The 20,013-nt window shown below is 45.9% G+C and overlaps 1 protein-coding gene across 1 annotated transcript in view; it reads right to left on the bottom strand.

Annotated features, from left to right (window-relative positions):
- CTSC (cathepsin C) overlaps window positions 1-18,100 on the bottom strand; it is a 64,552-nt gene extending 46,452 nt beyond the window's left edge. Inside the window, exon 1 of the mRNA XM_078658432.1 lies at window positions 17,705-18,100. Within this exon, the coding sequence (XP_078514558.1) occupies window positions 17,705-17,873 (169 nt within the window). The 5' untranslated portion in view covers window positions 17,874-18,100. The remainder of the gene's footprint in view (window positions 1-17,704) is intronic.
- Window positions 18,101-20,013: the final 1,913 nt, after the last annotated feature.

Here is a 20,013-nt window from a genome sequence, read left to right as displayed (position 1 = left end):
GGGGTGGTATCCGGAGACTGGCTTCTCAGCCCAGGGTCTGCACCCGGACAAGTGAGAGGAGGGTCCTCTTACTCCGAGCACCTTCATCTGGGCCCCTGACCCTCTGAGTGAGATCAGTACCCACTGAAAACCTTAGCTTTCAGGGAGCCCTGGGCAGCAGCCCTTCCCAGCTCTCCTGACTCCAATGAAAACTAATTTTCCTGGGAAATTTGTCAATTGACTGTTAGCCAATTTCACACTTGGTAAGGAGAGAGCACAAGCACTTTAACACCGGCTAGCAATGGTAAAGTGCATAGAGTCCTAAAAGCCAACAAAAAAGGATCCAGAAACAGGAAGGTTTAGTCAAAAAGTTTGGGGATGACCCCGCTTAGAGGTCCAAGTCCAACGGGAGATCCTACCAGATCCATATATGACAAAATAATAATCCATCCTCGTAATCAGATGGAGACAATGAAGCAACACGTTCCTCTTCAACACTGGATAGACATTACTCACAAGGTGAAATACTTATTAGTTTAAAAATAAAAAGCTTCCGGTGGCTGCCCCTGAATCACGGAGGCCTGGAAAGCAAAAAATAACCTCAAACTTCCAATCTAAACTTCTCTTGCTGCCTGCACCTAGCCGTCTGACAGTAGCAGATTGAACTTTCAGCAACTGTAGCTCTCCTCAGCTGTTTTTGCCAAATGCCTCGTTTTGTTCTCAACTCTAGTGGAAGGACATTTTAAACTTCTTCAGCCCTCAAGCTTCAAACATTCCCTTGAGAAAATTAAATAGTTTTATTTCAGCACAATTTTTAGGGCAAGTGTGGAGGTTTTGGTTCCATCTAAGACTGATACAAGGAACTTAGTAATAACATGTATTCCAAAATCCTCAATGGCTCAATGATTGTTGTAAATTGATGCTAAGTGCCCAGAACATGAAACCTATTACACTCACATCTGAAATTACTCCATTGACGGACCAGCAGATGACCACTATTTGAAATAGGCTATCTCGCTGATCTTCTATTATTGGAAACAACCTAACTGGTAAAGTATGGGCTATTCCGCGAGGACGGAAGGAGCAGCGCAACCCGGCATATGTGTACCTTTGAACATGTTGCTCTCAAGCCTATCTATGGTCACACTACACTTGGATTTTTAGGTGCTGCCTAAGTGCAAAAAATATAACCCCTTCCAGCACACTTCTTCACACACAATACCAGTACTGAACTCACTGTCCATCAAGGGTGGTAGGACAAGTTGGCCATGACAGCAGTAGAGTGCTTGACTTACTGAACCATTCCATTGGCTAATGCATACATCCTAAGGACTTTTAAATAGACATTTCACATTATTCTTGTTTCACTGCCTGGAACTACTGTAGCAGTCAAAATATTGGGCATGCTCATTTCCCAAGTCAGAAGAAATAATTGCATCCACCATAGGATCAAAAGTAGGGTTGACGATGACAGGATTTAAACATCTGACTTTAAAGTTGGATAGAGATTGTAGCAGTAAGAAAAAGAAACAACCTTGGCTAACTGCATGCCGATGTGAATTTATGAGGCAGGTGTCAGCTCTATGACTGGCAAAAAAGATAAGGTGGGTAATGCACTAGCTGAAAATATCCATGTGCAACCCCCAGTTACAATTATTTATCATAAGAAAGACTTATCACAAGATCGTGCAGAAAGTTAACGTGCATACTGCAAAGCATCCAATCCAACATCTTAGGTCTAAAGTTTATTTCTCCTTGTGGCTGGTTTAGTGTGGGTGGAAGGCGAAGGACAGAATGAATGACAGAGGTTCCCATCACCCCTCACTTTTTGCTTAACAAAGAGAAACTTACAACAGAACTGAAGAAATTCATTACTCACCGTCCTTCACATATGAAGATTAAAAAGCTAAGGCTCGATTCGGACAGTCCTCGTCTTTTTTTGCAAATTAAAATATTGCCTGCTGCCCACGAGGAAAAAAAAGCCAGGCAAAAGGGATGAAATCTGACTGCGTGTGCCCCCTCCTCGACCCCCTCAACCACAGCATACCGAATGCCACCATCTCCCTCCCACTCCGACGTTCACACTTCTTCACAGTGAACTCTGGTCTGCCCCACATCTTTGTGTATTAATCAGTTTCCCCGATGCAGCTCTCCTTGTTAGTTTGTGAAATGTTTAATACAAAACTGTTTAAAAATCAAAAAAGATTAAAACTGAGCAACAAGAATCCTCAATAAAAAATGTAGGTTATAAAAAAATAAAATAAAAAGATTGATGTATGAAAATCTCAATGAAAAACATCGCTTCTCGAGCAGAACCAGCCGAATCTTTAATTACACTTCCTTGTTTTTGATTATGCAACAAGCCAATAAGGGAATTTCCAAACTCTTGCCTTTGCCAACTGCACTGCCATGGAAAATACTGATAATGCACAACACCTGGAAAGACCGGTTGGCGTGGATCAGGAAAAACTAATACATGGAGAATGTTACTGGGTGGGGCCTTTTAATTAATCCGACTGCAGTTCTGGAATATTTCTTACCCTCACTCCCATATCAGAACCCCTGCACCTTAAAAATGTATCTAATAAGGATCTTTGTTCAGGTGTAAAGATTGTATCTGTTGGAGGACCAATGTTATGATGATTTGGTAAGTTTGATGATTTGGTAAATTGCTACTTATCAAAGCATCATAAACTTTTATCATTTTGAAAGAAAATTCTAAAGAAAATGTTCAATGTGTAGAAAAACAAAATTCCTACATTTACAAGTTCAATTGATTTTGAACTCAGAACTTTTCTTCAGACTACCTCTTTGAAGAATACATTTATTGATGGAGTGATAAGGGTATGAGAGTTTGGGCATACCTCCCCTAATTTTAAACAGGTCTTCTAGACTACCTTGACAACAATAGTCGACAATCTACTAAAGTCTCCCCTTCTTCAACTCTCGCATCATTTGTAAAGATGCGACTGGCTTCACGTCTGCACAGGATTGTGTTGCACAATATTCCTGGCTCAGCACAAATTACCACTTCAAGCACTGCCTTTTTCAACACATGCATCATGGCCCGAGTCATCCGCTATGGTTAACTGCCCTACATTGTAATAAAAAGTGAGTTGAGCATTTAACTGGACACTCCAAAGTGTAACCTATTCTGCTAATGATTCTCTGGAAGCTCGCTCGCGATTTCGACGGCAATTAAAAAAAAACAAAAAAAAAACCTCCATTTTGCCTTTACTTCGTGTTTTTTACCCAGTCAAAACCGGACTTCTTCAAAAGCAATCCCTCTCGCTCTGTTCCCCGTGTATCGCCTCAAACATATTGCCATAGGGCAGACACAGCATGCTGCAGAGTGAAGGAAAACACAGGGATGGGTAGAAGAAGACTAGTGAGGAAGAGTGGGGTGGAAGTCAAAGAGCAAGGTGACCCCTAATAATCAGGAAGGTAAAACAGCTACAGAGGTTCACGAGAAGGGGTACAACACTTCTGCATAGGGTAATTCATTTCAGATGGGAAACATTTTTACTTGCACGGCCAAAGTTTGAGGATACAGCTTTCCGGATATACCGAAGTATACCAAGGGTAGAAAACAAATGCTCCAAACAAACAGAAAACCAGTGGCAAGGTAAAATTATAGGTGTGCCCACTATTTAAACAGTATAGCTTTTATAATGCTTGCTCTATTTCAAAGGTGAAGAAGGCCTTTCTGTGAATCAAACCGGTGTTTTACAGGTGACACATGATCACAGCAATGAGTACTCATCTCACTGAGCCATCTTTCAGGTTACTGTAAAATTTTTAATAGCGCCTTTTAATCACAGTTAAAATAATGGATATGGTGTCCATCAGGTGGTTCATAACCTTTTGGTTTCTGCAGACCCATCTGAATCACACCTGGAAGCCATTACTACAATTTGTACCTCAACAATAATACACAACCAGGTACACACTCTATGAACTCAGCACATCTATCTTCTTCTGCAACAGCATGTTTAAATATGTGAGGCACTACACACCGGTATACGACCCAGGTTGAATTCACAAATCACTTGGTAATTATGTGAAATTGGAATTCTCAGCAGAAATGGTGGGAGAGTAGCCGTGAATGTACTGTAGCCTCGGACAGACAAAAAGGCATCAATCGGGCTTGGCATGAAGAAAGCTGGAGACCATTCAGGGCCTTTGTCTCAAAAGAGGACAAACGCAGTAATTGTATAAGGGCTGGAAGACCAGATTTTCATTAAGCCACAGTGCATACTGCCTACTGGGAAGTGCCTGTGGAAGTATTTCAGCTCTGTTTAAAAGTGCAGGCAGGACCCTTTCCAGTACAAGAAGTGTAAATACTTTGAGTCTGCAAGTGCCTGGTCGAATAAAGCAGTGGACAGTAGAACCTGCTACCTAAAATGAGGTCATGTGCCCAGGTTAGGCCCGGTAGGAAATAGTGCCATTTTTGATGCGCACGATCTTTTCATAAAGTTGCCTTCACTTTGTCACATCGACTTTTGACACTCAGTTGCATTTGTGACACATGGATTGGTTTCTAAGATACATGGACCTTGCTGGCACAAACAACTTCATGAGAACATTACCATATTGCCTTGGCATTATGTGCAAGGCCTTCACGTACGTATAAAAAAAAAAATGTGTCTTAATACTTCCATATGGCGACGCAGCTATCTGTGGAATACAAACAATATGCATCCTGATCACAATCACAGCCTGAGACAAGGATGCAGATATAGATCTCCTTTTGTATCCAAATAGAATCAGAGTAGATACTTCTGCAGACTTACAGGGGTCCTTGCATGCTGATGCTTTCGCCTAGCAGCTGACTGACACCTCAGTGAGGGGTGTACAGTTTGTGACCACAACGAGGTCCTACACTCTTACCCACAAGGTAAGAGGGTTTAGATCATCCAGAAGGGGGTTTCTTGTCAGACCATTCACTCACACAGTGGACACGTAGGTTAAGGCGTGCATCATAGGAGTATGCTAGATTGCTATAATACTCCACATGCATGTATATATAGGTTGTCTCAATAAAATGGTGGAAATCATCCACTGTTTTGACACTGGTTATTACTTTTGTCTGCTTCGCTCTGTAGGTCATTGCAGCACTTTTTTTTTTTTTTTTTAAATACAAGAATCACTAAGGTTCAATAAATATTGAAAAAACTCCCTTCGTGTACTCTTTGTATATTTCTCAGAGCGAAAGAGAGCTTGAGCGACTGAGTGAAAAGTTCTAGGTCTGTCACCACGGTTTTTGAGGGAACAGAGTGGTCATCTCCAGTAGTTGAGAGAAAAACATGGGAGGGGTGTTCCCTAGGTACCAGGAAAAACCAATTTCTATTTTCACATTCAGCTAGCCCACACAACCACAACAGGAATAAATTTGTTCAAAGGATTTTTAATTTTATTTTTTATAAATATATACGTATAAATCGTTTTCATAGAAAAATAATTTCATTTAGACCGTGTAATAACATCTGAAAAACATTTCGTAATCATATACAAAGTTGCAATATAAAAACTAGGACACAAAAATAATTCAAGAAGGCACAAAGTACATTCACTCATCCACTCAAACACACCTTTTGTACCATCAGATACATACACCAACATTCACATACAAATCACCACACACAAAAGCGCCGACGCGCGTTTCGGACAAGTGCCAATACAGGCTTCCTTCATCAGGGCGCACTTAGAGTAGAACATGCAGACACAATGTATGTCGTCTGACACAAGGTCCTGGGAAGCGGTCCTAGTAACAGCAAGTGTGGGTATTCAAACAGCCCTAAAGAGCGGGACCACTGTGTGATTTCAGGTAATATGCGAGAGAATAGCCGCATCGACATAGATGGGAGTCCAGTAAATGAATAAACTTGCTAGGCAGTCAGGTTCCGGGACATCAAAGTTTGGAAGGCTTGTCGAGGATCCGGGGAGAGCTCAGGGAGGGAGCTGAAATACCTCTTGAAAGTTCCGATTATACCTGATGACAAAACTCCAGGAGGCCAAAGTAACAGATGGGGGGCCAGGATACAATATTAGGAAAACCTTTGGAAAACGGTCGACGTCTTTCCTCTGAGATCGAGGAAGTATCTCCGAAGTGAACGGACTCGGGTCACAGCTTCAGAGAAATGAAGGGCGGTAAGCCTTAGATGACGGGAAGACAAAGCATGGTCCGGACACGATGACAAAAAGGGGGGGCGAGACTCCTTCTCCCTGCGGCGGCAAAATTCGCCGATCATCTCCAGTAGTTGCCAAAACTGTTCGCTCCCTGTCCAGGTTTAGGAGGGCTTATGGTGGTATTGTGAGCTAGCTGATCAAAGGGACAACATATCCAGCGGTGGTGCATTGAATCAAGCTGGCACCACCCTAGGTTTATGTCGCCTGCAAACGTGTAGTTCCTACTGATTTGTGAAAACTACACAACAATAGCCTTTTGGGCAGTCTGTGCATACATGCTTAGATTACTTAGTGGTTAGAACATTGGCCTCCTATGTGTGAAAATGCTTTAATTTTCTAGAAAATCATAAGCATTTCAAAAGTGTCTTTAGAAAAAAAACTGATTGCTATTCTACAGTTCTTTGCTTTCACACAAATAAATATTTATTCCTATCCCATTTAAGTGTAATGCTTCACATTACCATACAACATTCATTTACAGCCAGACTAGTGCCATTGCCAATGCTTGTTTAAACAGGTCAGAGCTAAATTCATAGATTTAAGAAAAGTACCTTACTCGCAAAAGAGGAAGCTGAAAAACCCTACAGAAAAAGAAACTAACAGAGACAGCCAAATGGCCACAAGAAAGAGGAAGCTCAGTATCATAAGAAATAGACCATAAGAAAAGTGCCAGCAGCACACACTGCATCTTAAAAAGTCACAAATAAAAAAGTGCAGAAAACCCGATTGGAGGTCATGATGCGATCTGTGACAGAGTGCCCACACAGTAAACTCCATGGATAAAATTCTAATAATGGTAACCTTGATCGCCTTTGGTAGTTTAGACTGAGCAGCACAGCGGTTATCAGAGAAAATGAGTGAGGAATTGTGTAAAAAACCTAATCAATCAATTAAATAGTAGTTAAGAAATGTAAAGTGCGTGTGGTTTTAAATATGGTGAATATTTAATAAGCAAAATAAAACAAGCATTGGCAAGGCCAACTGGTCGCGCCTTAGTGGCCTATTGGCTTTGCCGATTGTCTTTAGCCCCACTGCTTAGCTGACTAAAGGTCAAATAAAAAAGCCTTTGACACCTGCCGAGTCATTTTGTAGCCACGCACCATGTAAAGTAAGGCAAGGATTGTGGGGTAACAGCAAATTAAAGTGTGGGATGTTGGGTAGAGAACGGCAAAGCAACATAGGGGCGAAGGGTGTTTAAACAGTCAAAGTACACGGCGGCCTGTAAAAGAGAAACCTAAAAGTCTGACATGGTACCCCAAGTGGTTACATGTGTGAGCAGCGCTTTACACTTCCAAATGTAAAGAACAAGCAGGCCACACCATCCCCACTTCCTCATCTTCTGACTATTCTGTGCAATCAAGATAAGGACTGAAAAAGTAGCACATTGTCTTAATTTCTATATTAACTTATCATGAATTAAATTCGAACATTATATTGCTTTTTGAGAAATCAAAAATTATCAAAATCTAACTTGCTGTAGGCAAGGAAAGTAAATGGTGAAATTTCAATATCAATGGACACCATCAGGCACGCTCTAGGAATAAGTGTCGAAATTAGTGACCAAGAGAAGTTGGAGCTCACAGGCCTGTCTCCTAGCTCTGCATGCGGTTCTATGCAAACCATGAGATTCTTCCAAGTATTGAGAAAACGTCCGGATGCATAACTTTGTAACAGAGAGCGTCTTTAATATATTAAATCTGACAATGTCAGCCTGGTCTCCTAATATGAACCTACCATAACGAAGACCGCACACAGAGCGAGGGAACAGGCTTTTCAATTGAGAACATGATAGGGGCTGTTAGGAGGTACTCAATCTACAACAGAGATCTAACAAGCATTGGAAATGCAATAGGTCTCGCAGCATTAGAGTTAGTGCTTTTAGAATTGTTTATGGGTTTTTTTGTAAATCTTTAGCATTTTTGTTTCCTGTAGCCAATGCTAAAGAATTAAAAAAAAAAAACATAAACATTTCTAAAAGCTCTAACTCAAATGCTCCGAGACCTATTCCACTGTGTGAGGGTGAGGGGTTGAGGGTGAGTGAGGGTGAGTGAGGGTGGGTGAGGGTGAGTGAGGGTGAGGGGTTGAGGGTGAGTGAGAGTGAGGGTGAGGGTGAGTGAGGGTGGGTGAGTGAGGGTGAGTGAGGGTGAGGGTGAGTGAGGGTGAGGGTGAGTGAGGGTGAGGGGTTGATGTTGAGGGTGAGGGGTTGATGTTGAGGGTGAGGGGTTGAGGGTGAGTGAGGGTGAGGGTGAGTGAGGGTGGGTGAGGGTGAGTGAGGGTGAGGGTGAGTGAGGGTGAGTGAGGGTGAGTGAGGGTGAGGGTGAGTGAGGGTGAGGGTGAGTGAGGGTGAGGGTGAGTGAGGGTGAGTGAGGGTGAGGGGTTGATGTTGAGGGTGAGGGGTTGAGGGTGAGTGAGGGGTTGAGGGTGAGTGAGGGTGAGGGTGAGTGAGGGTGAGGGGTTGAGGGTGAGTGAGGGTGAGTGAGGGGTTGAGGGTGAGTGAGGGTGAGGGTGAGGGGTTGAGGGTGAGGGGTTGAGGGTGAGTGAGGGTGAGTGAGGGTGATGGGTTGAGGGTGAGTGAGGGTGAGTGAGGGTGAGTGAGGGTGAGTGAGTGAGGGTGAGGGTGAGTGAGGGGTTGAGGGTGAGTGAGGGGTTGAGGGTGAGTGAGGGGTTGAGGGTGAGTGAGGGGTTGAGGGTGAGTGAGGGTGAGGGTGAGTGAGGGTGAGGGGTTGAGGGTGAGTGAGGGACCGCAAAGCTATGGGGGGCAGAAATACCACAGGAGGGGGCTATAGCATAAATACCACTGGGAGTTGATAGAGCGGGAAAACGGCCAGAGATTTGCAGGGCAGAGAGAGCACCACAGCGAGACAGCAAGGTGCGAACTGTGTGAGATATTGTGACCGGCGCACGGTGGGGCATTCCCAGGGTAGAAACGCACTGGGACAGTGGCAGGACAGAGAACCCGCGCGAAGCTGGAATGGCAAGAAGATCTCTGGGGTTGGTATGGGTGCTACTTTGCATCCCAGTCCAACCTAAACTACAAAAACTCCTAATCAGGCCCATATGTGGAACTGGGGACGTGTTTCACTTGAATTTCTAGAAATAAAACGTTTTTACTTAAAAATGCCTGGAAGTAATTTTAAACATTTAATCGTAAAAACTATAAAACCCTAGTAGGCAGGAAACTACAAGTCCTGGCATTCACTGCCTAGCAGTTGGAATGTTTTCATGGTTTTGTTTGTAAAAGCCATGCTGGCCGCAACTGTTTAATAATAAAATACACGCTTGCTCTAAATGTCAGGGTATAACTTTTAAGAGGGCGGCTCAGTGAGAGCTGGATTCTTTGTCTCCCTGGCAGTGGCGGTTGCTGTCTTCTGTGTGGGGGAATGCTTTGCCATACAGTTCAACGAGAAGCTTTTACAGCCCGACATGAAAGGCCACCGACGTGACGACGAACAAAAGCCTCCACCCCCCCTCCTCCTCCTTGCTGGGGGCTGGCCGAGCCAAGCAAACTTCACACAAAGCTGCTGCAGCTGAAGTGAGTCACCGAGACACGATGCAAATGCAGAGTAAAACAGTCTCAGGTTTTTTGACACTCATCCATTGACAATACAACTGATTTCCTGTAAAGGGTGATTCACATGAGGGACAGATGCGCGTGAGTCTCAGCGTTTAAAATGTGGTTTGATTGAGGGGCGCAGAGACACGACAATGTTTAATAGAAAACAGAAAAACGTATCAAACAACAAGTTTGTACAGCTGAGCTATATTTGGGTGGGAGATATAAACTAAAATCATCATTGTGCGTTTAGTACTTTATTATCTAGACCCCCCAACCCTCTTGAATTCACTTTAAAAAAAAACATTTGACGATTATAAAGTTGGAAAAAAAGGCAATACTACGTGGTCTTTATTTATTATTATTTTTATTTGCAGTTTTAATTAGCGCAAACTCAACCGGAAGATATTAGAGCGCCTTGTATAAACACCTGTTGCGTTACAGACCAACACATTCATTTTTAGTCACAGAGTGATTTGCCCGGGCCCCAGAATCACAGGATGCATAAGCCTCCCGCCAGACTCGAACCCGATTCACCCAGCTTCAAAGTCTGACGTGCGTGGAAATCCCACCTAACATACAACGCGTCAGCGCACCCTGCTCCACTTCCTCCAAAAATTACACTAAGTAGTATCGCGCTGTTGGCTGTGTTATTGTTTACCCGATATTTTGATTTATTTAGGCAATGGAGCGGTTTTCAAGAGTGCGCTTCCCGCCATGTGCTCGTGCAGGGCGCTCTACGCAGGAGGGCGGGCTGTGCCTGTGAGCGCGCGAGAGAAACATTCCATTCTTTGAGAGGGTGTGAGAGCCCTCCCTGTCTGCCTTCAGACGGTTGGCTTGTTGTGTGCTCAGCCAGCCAGTGACTCAGAGGGGTTTAAGTGCACCGGATATGAGCCACCCAAGCTACCCCCGGGCTACAGGAAGTGTGAGGGGGAAACCAGCAGCAGCTGAGCCACGTTACAGAGCCGTGAGAGCATCACAGTAAGAGTCTGGAGGGTCAGGGGCCAGGGAGTTTCTGAGGAAGGTGGGTGTGACGTCGTAGTGCCATATTGGAGGGTGAGATGCTTGGGCACCTCCAGAGACGGCGGAGCGTGATGCACAACATGAGTCTTGAGGGTGAAGACCTGGGAGTGTCCTGGGATGGAAGAGTGCAATGGTACAGTATGTTCATGGGGGGTGCGTGGGGGGAGGGGCGTGGGAGTGTCTTTGAGTGGAGGGGTGTAATGTTGCAGTACAAGCCTGGAGGGGGAGAGTATTGGGCGCCCATAGGGATGGAGGAGTGTGCTGTCACAGCATGAGCCTGGAGGGTGAGGGGCTGCATAAATAATCACCTGGCCAATGCTGGTTTGTCTTGAAGCCTGCACGTTGAAAAGAAGTGTATCCTTTTGATTGGCGATTTTAATGCATTCCATAAAGAAACAAAGAATTTAGCTAAATGCAAGTTAACGTGCAAACCAATTTGGGACAACTTTAAGTTCCCTCTCGCTTACTCCCAAACGTTGACACGTATGGCCGAGCTCTAATGACCACTGTTTGCGGTGTGAGCACAGCCCCGCAACTGAGGAGCAGGGAGAACGAAGACTAGCATTCGGAGCAGTGGCAGCAAAAGGATGTATGCAGCCTACCCCTGCTGAGCACCTTCTCATATAACTGTACGTGTGCAAGGGGACAGTATAGTACATGGCGGGACGACGCATAAAAAGATACCGAAAGGCGACGGCACACTCTCCTGTGCAATGCCCCATTCCCTAGGAAATACCAGTGAAGCCATTAAACTGCTGGAAACTCCCCGGAGAAAGTATTTTCACCAGGGCAGATATGCACTGCACAGGAAGTGTTGGATGCGGCCACAGGACACTACGCACCACTGACACAGAGTTATACAGGTCGGGTGGCTTTGGTCTGCGGAAGGTTAATCCCCAGCATCGGTCCCTGTTGCTTGTTTCACACTGTTCTACCTGCTGCTTCAGGACGCCGATCGCCAAAGTGGTCGGTGAAGAGAGAGGAGCCAGTTAATGTAGAAGGGACGCACGCAGCAGCTCGGCATGCTGTGAAAGCCAGCATCACTCCGCAAGAAAAGACAGATGGCAGAGAAGTGCAATAGACAAGAAAGGGTGGAGGGGGCAGGGGAGGAGGGGGCAGGGGAGGAGGGGTCCGGGGAGGAGGGAAGGGCCAGAGGGACTTGATGGGAGTGGTGGGGGGGAGGGGGAGGGTATAGAGAGGGAGAGGAGGAGAGACAGGACAGGGGGAAGCAGCAGAGACACGGCGGGTAAAATAAACAAACAAGCCTTTCACCGTAACACGGCTGGCAGGGGAGGGGGCGGAGAGGGGAGAGGTGCGACACGGCAGTAGGAGGAGGAGGGGGGAGGAGAGTAGGGGAGGCACGGCCTAGCGGCAGGCAGGCAGGCGAGGAGAGGAGATGGGGGGGGGAGGAGAGTAGGGGAGGCACGGCCTAGCGGCCGTGCAATCAAGTAGTGAGGGGGCGGAGCTGGGGGAGGCTGTGAGAGAGAGTAGGCAAGGCAGGCGGCTGGGGGCATGTGCACGCGCTTTTAAGCTCAATGCACATGCGCATTGAGCTTAAAAGTCACGGGCACTGCAAGGAATCGCCACGATTCCTTGCAAGTTAGACAAGCATTGGAAATGCAATAGGTCTCGCATTAGAAAAGTGTGAGTTATTGGTCTTGTAAATGTAATAATTTTTAAATTTTTGTTTATGTTTTTATAATTTCAAATGCATTAATTTTGTTATTATAAATGGGACTTTTTTTAGAAATTGCAAATGTGACACCTATAGCATTATTAAATATACATGATTAGTATTTACCTAACGTACATGTATTGATATGACAAATTGTAATGGGTTTTATTTTTTATAAATAATTAATAATTACATAATAATTTCACTAATTTATAATGGCACTAGCTTATTTTTTTTGTGATAATGTGTAGCGTATTATAATATTTGTAAAAATGAAGATTAAAAGTGTAATAAACATTTTTTTGTTTCTACTTTTTGTAATAAATCTTTAAACATTGATACATTTAATTTTTGCTGAGAACTGGGACTTAAAAAAGGAAGTGCTGGAATAGATTTTCAGATTATGACGGGTGAAGAGAGGCAAGCATGTAATTATAGAAGGTGTTAGAGTGAGTGAGTGTCATCACATGCCCACACTTTGCCACGTACTTCACCAAATACACAAGTCACAGTCATGAGCCACATACTCTATCATATTCCAATAAACGCACACTTTAAAATGCACATGCGACCAAGATGTACATCATTACATGCACAAGTCCGTCAGAACATAGCATAACACACACAAAATACTGCCACAGATGTCATTTCGAATATGTCACACTGCCATGTAACAACTACATGCACGAGTTACCACAATAACAATATCACATGCACACATCACACCATAAGGAAAAAAAAATATGTTGCACTGCTGTAACCCAGGCAAAGTAAGCTGTGGCATTTTATGGGTTCTTAAGGGGGAATCGGGGAGGAGATAGTGGAAGGGAAAGAGAGGAAGAATGAAGTGGGTGGGCGGGGAGACAGTATAGGGGAAGGTAGACGGGAAAGAGAGGTAAGAGTAGCAAGAGAGAACAAGGGAGAGTGAGGGTGAAAGAGGAAGTGGAGGAGCAAGAACGAGCGGCCGAAACTAATTGAAAACGTGCTGGGAGGAGAGATGGGGGGTCTGGAGGCCTCGGAGCATGAGTGTGCGGGTTGGGGGAGGGGGAGCACAGAGAGGGGGGAGGAAACATGCTGTGGGAGCCTAATCATTACCGTGGTCGGTTGTTTAACAAGAATAAAGAAAGAAGGAAAAAACAATGACTCGTCTTTTACCAAGAGCCGGGCGGCCTTACCACGCAGCTTCATGGTTTGTTCGCCCTAACCAAAAACACACGTTCAGGAGCTTCGGATTAGACACAGAGCTGGTAACGCTAGCTAAGCTGCTGGCTCTACTCAACGGAGTGTGTGGAGAGCTGTGACGTGTCTGCAAGTTATAGAAACCGGCCGCGCAATTTGTTTCTTTCCATTGACTTCAAAAGTCACATTTGTTCGACGGAGATGTTATTTTTGGACGTCTGGGGGTGATAGGAAACAAGCAGTGCTTTAGCTAAGTAACTCCTCGCTGAGTAACATCTGATTGGAACATTGACCAAATAACCTGTGCCTATGATTTCTTTTTTCGAAAAATACACTAAAGAAAAAATGTTTAAGTGCCTGCAAGTAGTTTGCTGAGGAGTGGGTGGGAGGAGGCAACGCAACATGGGAAAGGAGCAGAGGGGAAAAGCATCACACACACACACACACACACAAGAGAACAAGGGAGTGCGAGCAAACGAGCAAGAGTCACAGCAATCTTAAAACAAGCATTGGCAATATGAAATAATAACAAGCCTTTCACCGTAACACGGCGGGCATGCAAATGCTGGTGGAAAGCCAAAGCGGGAGGGAGAAGTTCACTGAAGAGCAAAGCCGCCATTGCTAATCAAAAAAAGCTCTCGGCATTGCGTGGCGGGAGGGGGCGGGGGGAACGTCGAGGGCAGGCAGGATGACTCAGGGGAGGGGGCGGAGCGGGGCAGAGCGGCATGTAGGTGTGAAGAAGCCGGGCCTTTGAAGTGAAGCTAGGCTTCACTTCAAAGGTGTCGGAGGAATGCGGGCGGCTGTGCACGCGCTTTTAAGCTCAATGCACATGCGCATTGAGCTTAAAAGTCACGGGCACTGCAAGGAATCGCCACGATTCCTTGCAAGTTAGATAAAGTGTGGATGAGCCCCTATAGTCTCGCTTGCTCGATGCGCATGCGCATCGACAGGCGAGACCTAATAAAGTCTGGATGAGCCCCTATAGTCTCGCTTGCTCGATGCGCATGCGCATCGACAGGCGAGACCTAAAAAGCAAACCAGGGACTGGCAAAGCCAATAGGTCGGGCTAGCACTGGGATACTAACAGAAACATAAAAGACAGCATGCAAAAGTGAAAAAAAAAAAATGGATTGGCTTCTGTATATAATTAGTATAAGAAATCAAGTATTTTATATGTCTGGATTCAGATACGTTTTGGGATGGAAAATAGGCCCTCATGCATTGCAGCGAAAACACGCTACAGGATGCAGAATGCCAATAGTAGAAGGTGAGAGAGAGAGAACACTCCTCTGGGTGGAACCGACGCCCACTCTATGTATATTTAAAGAATCGATAATAACCGGTAATAGAGAGTTGAGCTGTCAGGCCAGACCTAAAAACGGGCCACCTAAAGCGCATTCCTTTTTTCACACAACGTGCTGCAGGATCAACAGGTGATGTGTACCATTTCAAGGAACAGACCAATACATCACTACAAGGCATATAACAGAAACAGATGCAGACAGACCACGTATGACGCCTATTTTTTCCAGAATCAATTACTTTTTACTCCCTCTAATTAACCCCAGATCATCCTTTTTTGGGGCCAAGTACAACATAATTCACTCTACCCCAGAAGCAAATACACTGTTATACTTATGCAGCATACAGTCTGCTCCCAATTCCAGCACAGACCTCCCTCTATGCTGCAAGACACCTCACACAACTACCTAGAGCCTGTGTTCCACACCCCTGCCTACAGCCCGTCTTAAAGTTCTGACTATGCAACAAATGCAAGCACATCCATTCCTGCAGTAGTTGCCCCATATGCCTTCATGAAGCAGTTTATCCAACAATCTTCCAATAACTTGGAACCCTATTCAAGTTCCACATCATGGTGCAATAGATGTTTTACTCCTTCTGTAGCACATTTCTCAAATCATTCATTCAGTAGGCCACCAGTGCCCTAATACATACACCTCCTGAAGCGAGTGCCCCGCATAAAGCAGCTCCCCACCTGCAGCAAGTGCCCCCCTTACAGTAGTTCTCCAGAAGCAGCCGGCATAGCTTGCGGGTGGGAGGGGGTGGCTTAAGAAATTAACACGGCGCTCGGCCAGGGGTTGTAGGGATGGGCACGTTCTCCATGCAGGCTGTAATGTAGCCTGCATGGAGAACAGGGAAGTGTGCATGACTGCTTTGGGCGGCCCGAGAGGGCCGACTAAACAGTCATTGCGCACTTGAGTGGGCAAGCCACTCCACCACTGCCCTGATTAGCCAGAAACCGGTCCCAGGATGCTTGTATCCAGTCCAGGGAAGACATGGCTTGGCAGTTCGGGCTGGACTGTTCCCATGACGCACAGGGTCAGACTGATTTGCATATGGCCATGTCTGAACTGGGGTGGTGGAGTGAGCTAAAGAATGATGATGGATTAAACCCAGATCAGTTGACTGGGGGCGAGTGTTTGATTTGCTCAAATGCTCCGTCCATCATCCCCTTTGGTACTGCTTCATGAGCAGAGCAACCCCGCCCACCCTCCTGCAAAGGAAATATAACATGATAATAACTGGAAGTTATTATCATGTTATGTTTCCTCTTCTCAAACTGCTTGAAAGCAGTAGGACGACACTCCTTTGCCATAGCGGAGGAGCCGCCACTGCAGCTCGCCACCTGCACAAATGTGCCGCGCTTCCAGCACCTATCCTTGTGGAACAAGTGCCCCGCTTCCAGGTCTCCTTCTGCATCACATGCCATCCTTTCAACTCTTCCTGCAGCAGGCACCTCCCCCAACTGTCCTCCTGCAGCAGTTGATCCTGCGCACGTCCTGCAGCAGGCTACCAGTGCCCAGCTCTAAGTCTGCAGTAGGTACACTCTTCCATCTCATCCTTCAACTCTCCTCCTTCATTCTGCCACATGTGCAACCTTCCAACTCTCCTCCCGCAGAATTTACCATCTCCTACTCTCATCCTGCAGCAGATGCCTTCTCCTACTATTCTCCTATGGCATGTACGCCCTCCTATTCTCCTCCTGCAACAGGTATCCCCCTTCTGCAGCCGATACCCCGCCTACTAACCTCCTGCATAGTGTCCCCTCCTGCAGATGGTACCCACTTCAACTTTCACTCTGCAGCAGATCACCAGAGCCCCAACCCTCAACTGCAGTAGGTACCCTCGTCCCACTCTCCAACTATTCACTTGCAGAAGATGCGAAGCTTACAGCTCTCCTCTGGCAGCAGGTGCCACCCTTCAGAATCTCCTGCAGCAGGCCATAGTGCCCCAACTCTCCTCATGCAGAATGAGTCGTCCCAACGTTGACCCTGCAGTAGATGGCACCCAAAACTCTCTCCTTGCACCAGGTGCCCCTTCTCCATGTAGCTGTGGTCCTTTCTCCCTTCCAGCAGAGACAGGCCACCATATTTCCAATGCCCACCAACATCCTATTTCAATAGGCCCCAATTGTTCCAGCAGCAGATATCCCCACTTTCTGAATAAAGTTACTCTCAGCCCCTTCTGCAGGTGATGCCCTTTTGCACAGTCACCCCACTTTCTCCATTAAGCTACGCAACCGCTCCTGGAGCTTTTGCCTACCTGCCCTGCCACCCCTCCATTATAATTTGCCCCAGCAACATGATACTTAAAATTAACTTTATATAAAATCGCCTGTATTCATTTCAAATATGGGGTTCTGTCTTTGTTTACTTTAATTATCGGTCGGAGAAAATTAAGGCAGCACTAGAAGAAGAACACCTCTTAAAGTGTGTTCTTATTTTCTCTTTGAAGTATGTACCTAAAAGGGGGCAACGGCTTTTGTCATTTATGCAAATTTTTGTACTGGGTTTTTACATGCCCACGGTAACAAAAAAACACACAAACTCGTCTCCGTCTAAAAACTTGGTTAGTTTGTAAACTTGTGTGCTTTAAGTCCCCCCTCGCTCCCCAACAATCGGCACTCCTCTCTTTCCGTTGCCTCTTAAGCCCCTCTCGTGCCCTGCTTCTAATAAAGTATTTGAACAAACTATCCCAGCCAGCGCTATTGTTGGGAATTCTGAAGTTTACATTTCCTCAATCTCACGGGCTAATTCCCGCCCCTGCCCCTCGTGCACAACCCCCACACAAGTGTCCTCACTCACCAAGACTGGAGCAGTCGATGCCTCGGTCCTGGGTCTCCCCCGCCCCCTTATACACGCTGAAGACCCAGGAGCCCTGGAGGTCCTGGAAGCTGCAGTTAGCCGGGGTGTCGGCCAGGGAGAGCCCCGGCACCGAGAGGAGCAGCAGCGGCAGGAGGCAGTGCAGGGCCATGGGGGTGCAGTGCGTTACCCGCAGAGAGTCTGACCTGAACGTCGCTGAAGAGGTGTCGAGGAAGTAACTTGGCTGCAACTGCGGGTCACGAGTTTTGGACGAGATAAAGTTTTTTAATTCCGGAGGGTCACATGACCCAGTCCGGTTAAGTCAGGCGATGCGGTCACATGCCGAGAATGAGTGTTCTTGCACACGCATGCGCTCTCGCGCCTTCCTCAATGCTTCGCGTGCACTGTGCGTCAGTGACCGCAGGCAGGTGCTTTTTTATTTTTTATTTTATGTGTTTTTATATAGCGCGGACTTTACCCGAAGGTGTCAGAGCGCTTCACAATAGGAACAGTAGTGAAACATAAGGATAACATTACAAGTCAGCCTGTTACAAGAGCAAACGTTACGTTACATGAGGCAATAGTGACATATGTGCATGTATCAAGAGGCAGCAAACGATACGTTACAAGAGGAAAAAAGTGACGTGTATGTTACAAAAACGTTATGTTACATGAGGCAATGGTGGCAATTGTGCATGTATTGAAAGCAAACAAAATACAAGAGGTAGCAACATTGCAAGAGGAAAAGTGACGTGTGCATGTTACAAAAGAGTACACTATACAAGTAGAAGTATAATACTGCAATAAATGGCAGACACTCAAACCACAAGAACACACTGGGAAGGCACTTCTATAGTCATGTATAACAGAATTTCCTATCATAGAAGGACTTCCTTCAGATAATAGAGAGGGTGTGAATTAAATTTGGAAGTGTCTTTGAACGAGGAGAGCTTTGAAGTCAGTTTTGAAGGCCTGCTCGTCACCTCTTAGGGTATGGTGTCAGCCAGGGTGACCAACCGTCCGTACTTCACACAGACTGTCCGTATATTAGTCCTGTTGTTCGTTACTCTTAATTTAATGCGATTTTATATAGCGGGAACATTACCTGAAGGTGTCAGAGTTGCGTTACATAAGGACTTCGGGTTACATAAGAGATTCAAACAGAAAAAAAATTGCAAATGTTCAAGGTGTAAAGTCACCCAAGTAAGAGATACAAACAGATAAACTCTACAATCACATAGTAATGGTAGTAAGTACAAAGGCCTACTACATATCTAGTGGTTAGAGTTTTATATATACAAATAGTAAATTCACACAGGATTACATTTTAACAGCGATTAGGTACCTGGACAATTATATAATACATATATACATATATATATATATTTAAGGCAGTTCAGCAAAAAGAGAAAAAATGATCGAGGGTCATCAGGAGGAGTTGGGAGGGAAGAAGGAATGGAACAAAGGTCAAACAAAATGGGGGGTCCGGGTCGTTGGTATAGACGGAGACCATCTCCAAAAATGGTGGGATGCTCAAAAGTCACCAAAGTCAAGAATCCAGAAGGGGAACCCAAAGAGCAGGATTCCATTGAGTAGAGTCAGAGGGGGGACGCAGCCACAGAACCAAATGCGAACAGAAGGCTGGAAGATGCGTGCACAGGCTCTGGCCAGGGGATGATCAGGTGGGGTGAGCATGGGTATGTCTGCCTGGATGCCTTGAGCAGCGGTCCCAGACAGAAGGAGGCAGAAACGCATCCAGGAGGACAAACCCACCCCCCGGGCTCAGATAGCAAAAAAAAGCCCAAGGTCGACACACTGCAGCACCAGGAATCTCCCCGCAACTGCACCCCGTGCCTGGGAACAAGACTCGCGAGTCCTGGTCGTCCCACAGGAGGCAAAGCAAGAGGGCAGGTGTGGGGAAAGCGGCAGAAGTTGAACCAGGAAGGCATCGGGTGGGGAAACCTCTTACCAGATCCTCAACAGCCAGCCGGAGAAACGGCACCCGCTGAGACTGGACTCCATCGATGGCCGGCCATCACCAAGCGTCGGCAGGCAGGGGGAGGCAAAGTACCAGCAGCGGAGAAGACGCAGAACAACCAGGCCAGATGCTCGGCTGAGTAGTAGTACTCTTGTTTAAACTGGCAACATTTATCCGTAATTTTAGCCTTTCTATTAAAAGAGAAAGGAGCTGCAACTTAAGAGGGAAGGGAGCCTCCTGGGAGTCCAGGGGAGGGGCAGTTTGCTTAATTGCCTTCTTGCCAGGGTGCCTGCTGCCTGAAAGAAATGTAAATGTGCACAGTTGGTTAATTTAC

Source organism: Lissotriton helveticus, chromosome 8 (assembly GCF_964261635.1).
Source record: "Lissotriton helveticus chromosome 8, aLisHel1.1, whole genome shotgun sequence".
NCBI classification, from domain to species: Eukaryota; Metazoa; Chordata; class Amphibia; order Caudata; family Salamandridae; genus Lissotriton; species Lissotriton helveticus.
This window is presented reverse-complemented; position numbering and strand designations above follow the sequence as displayed.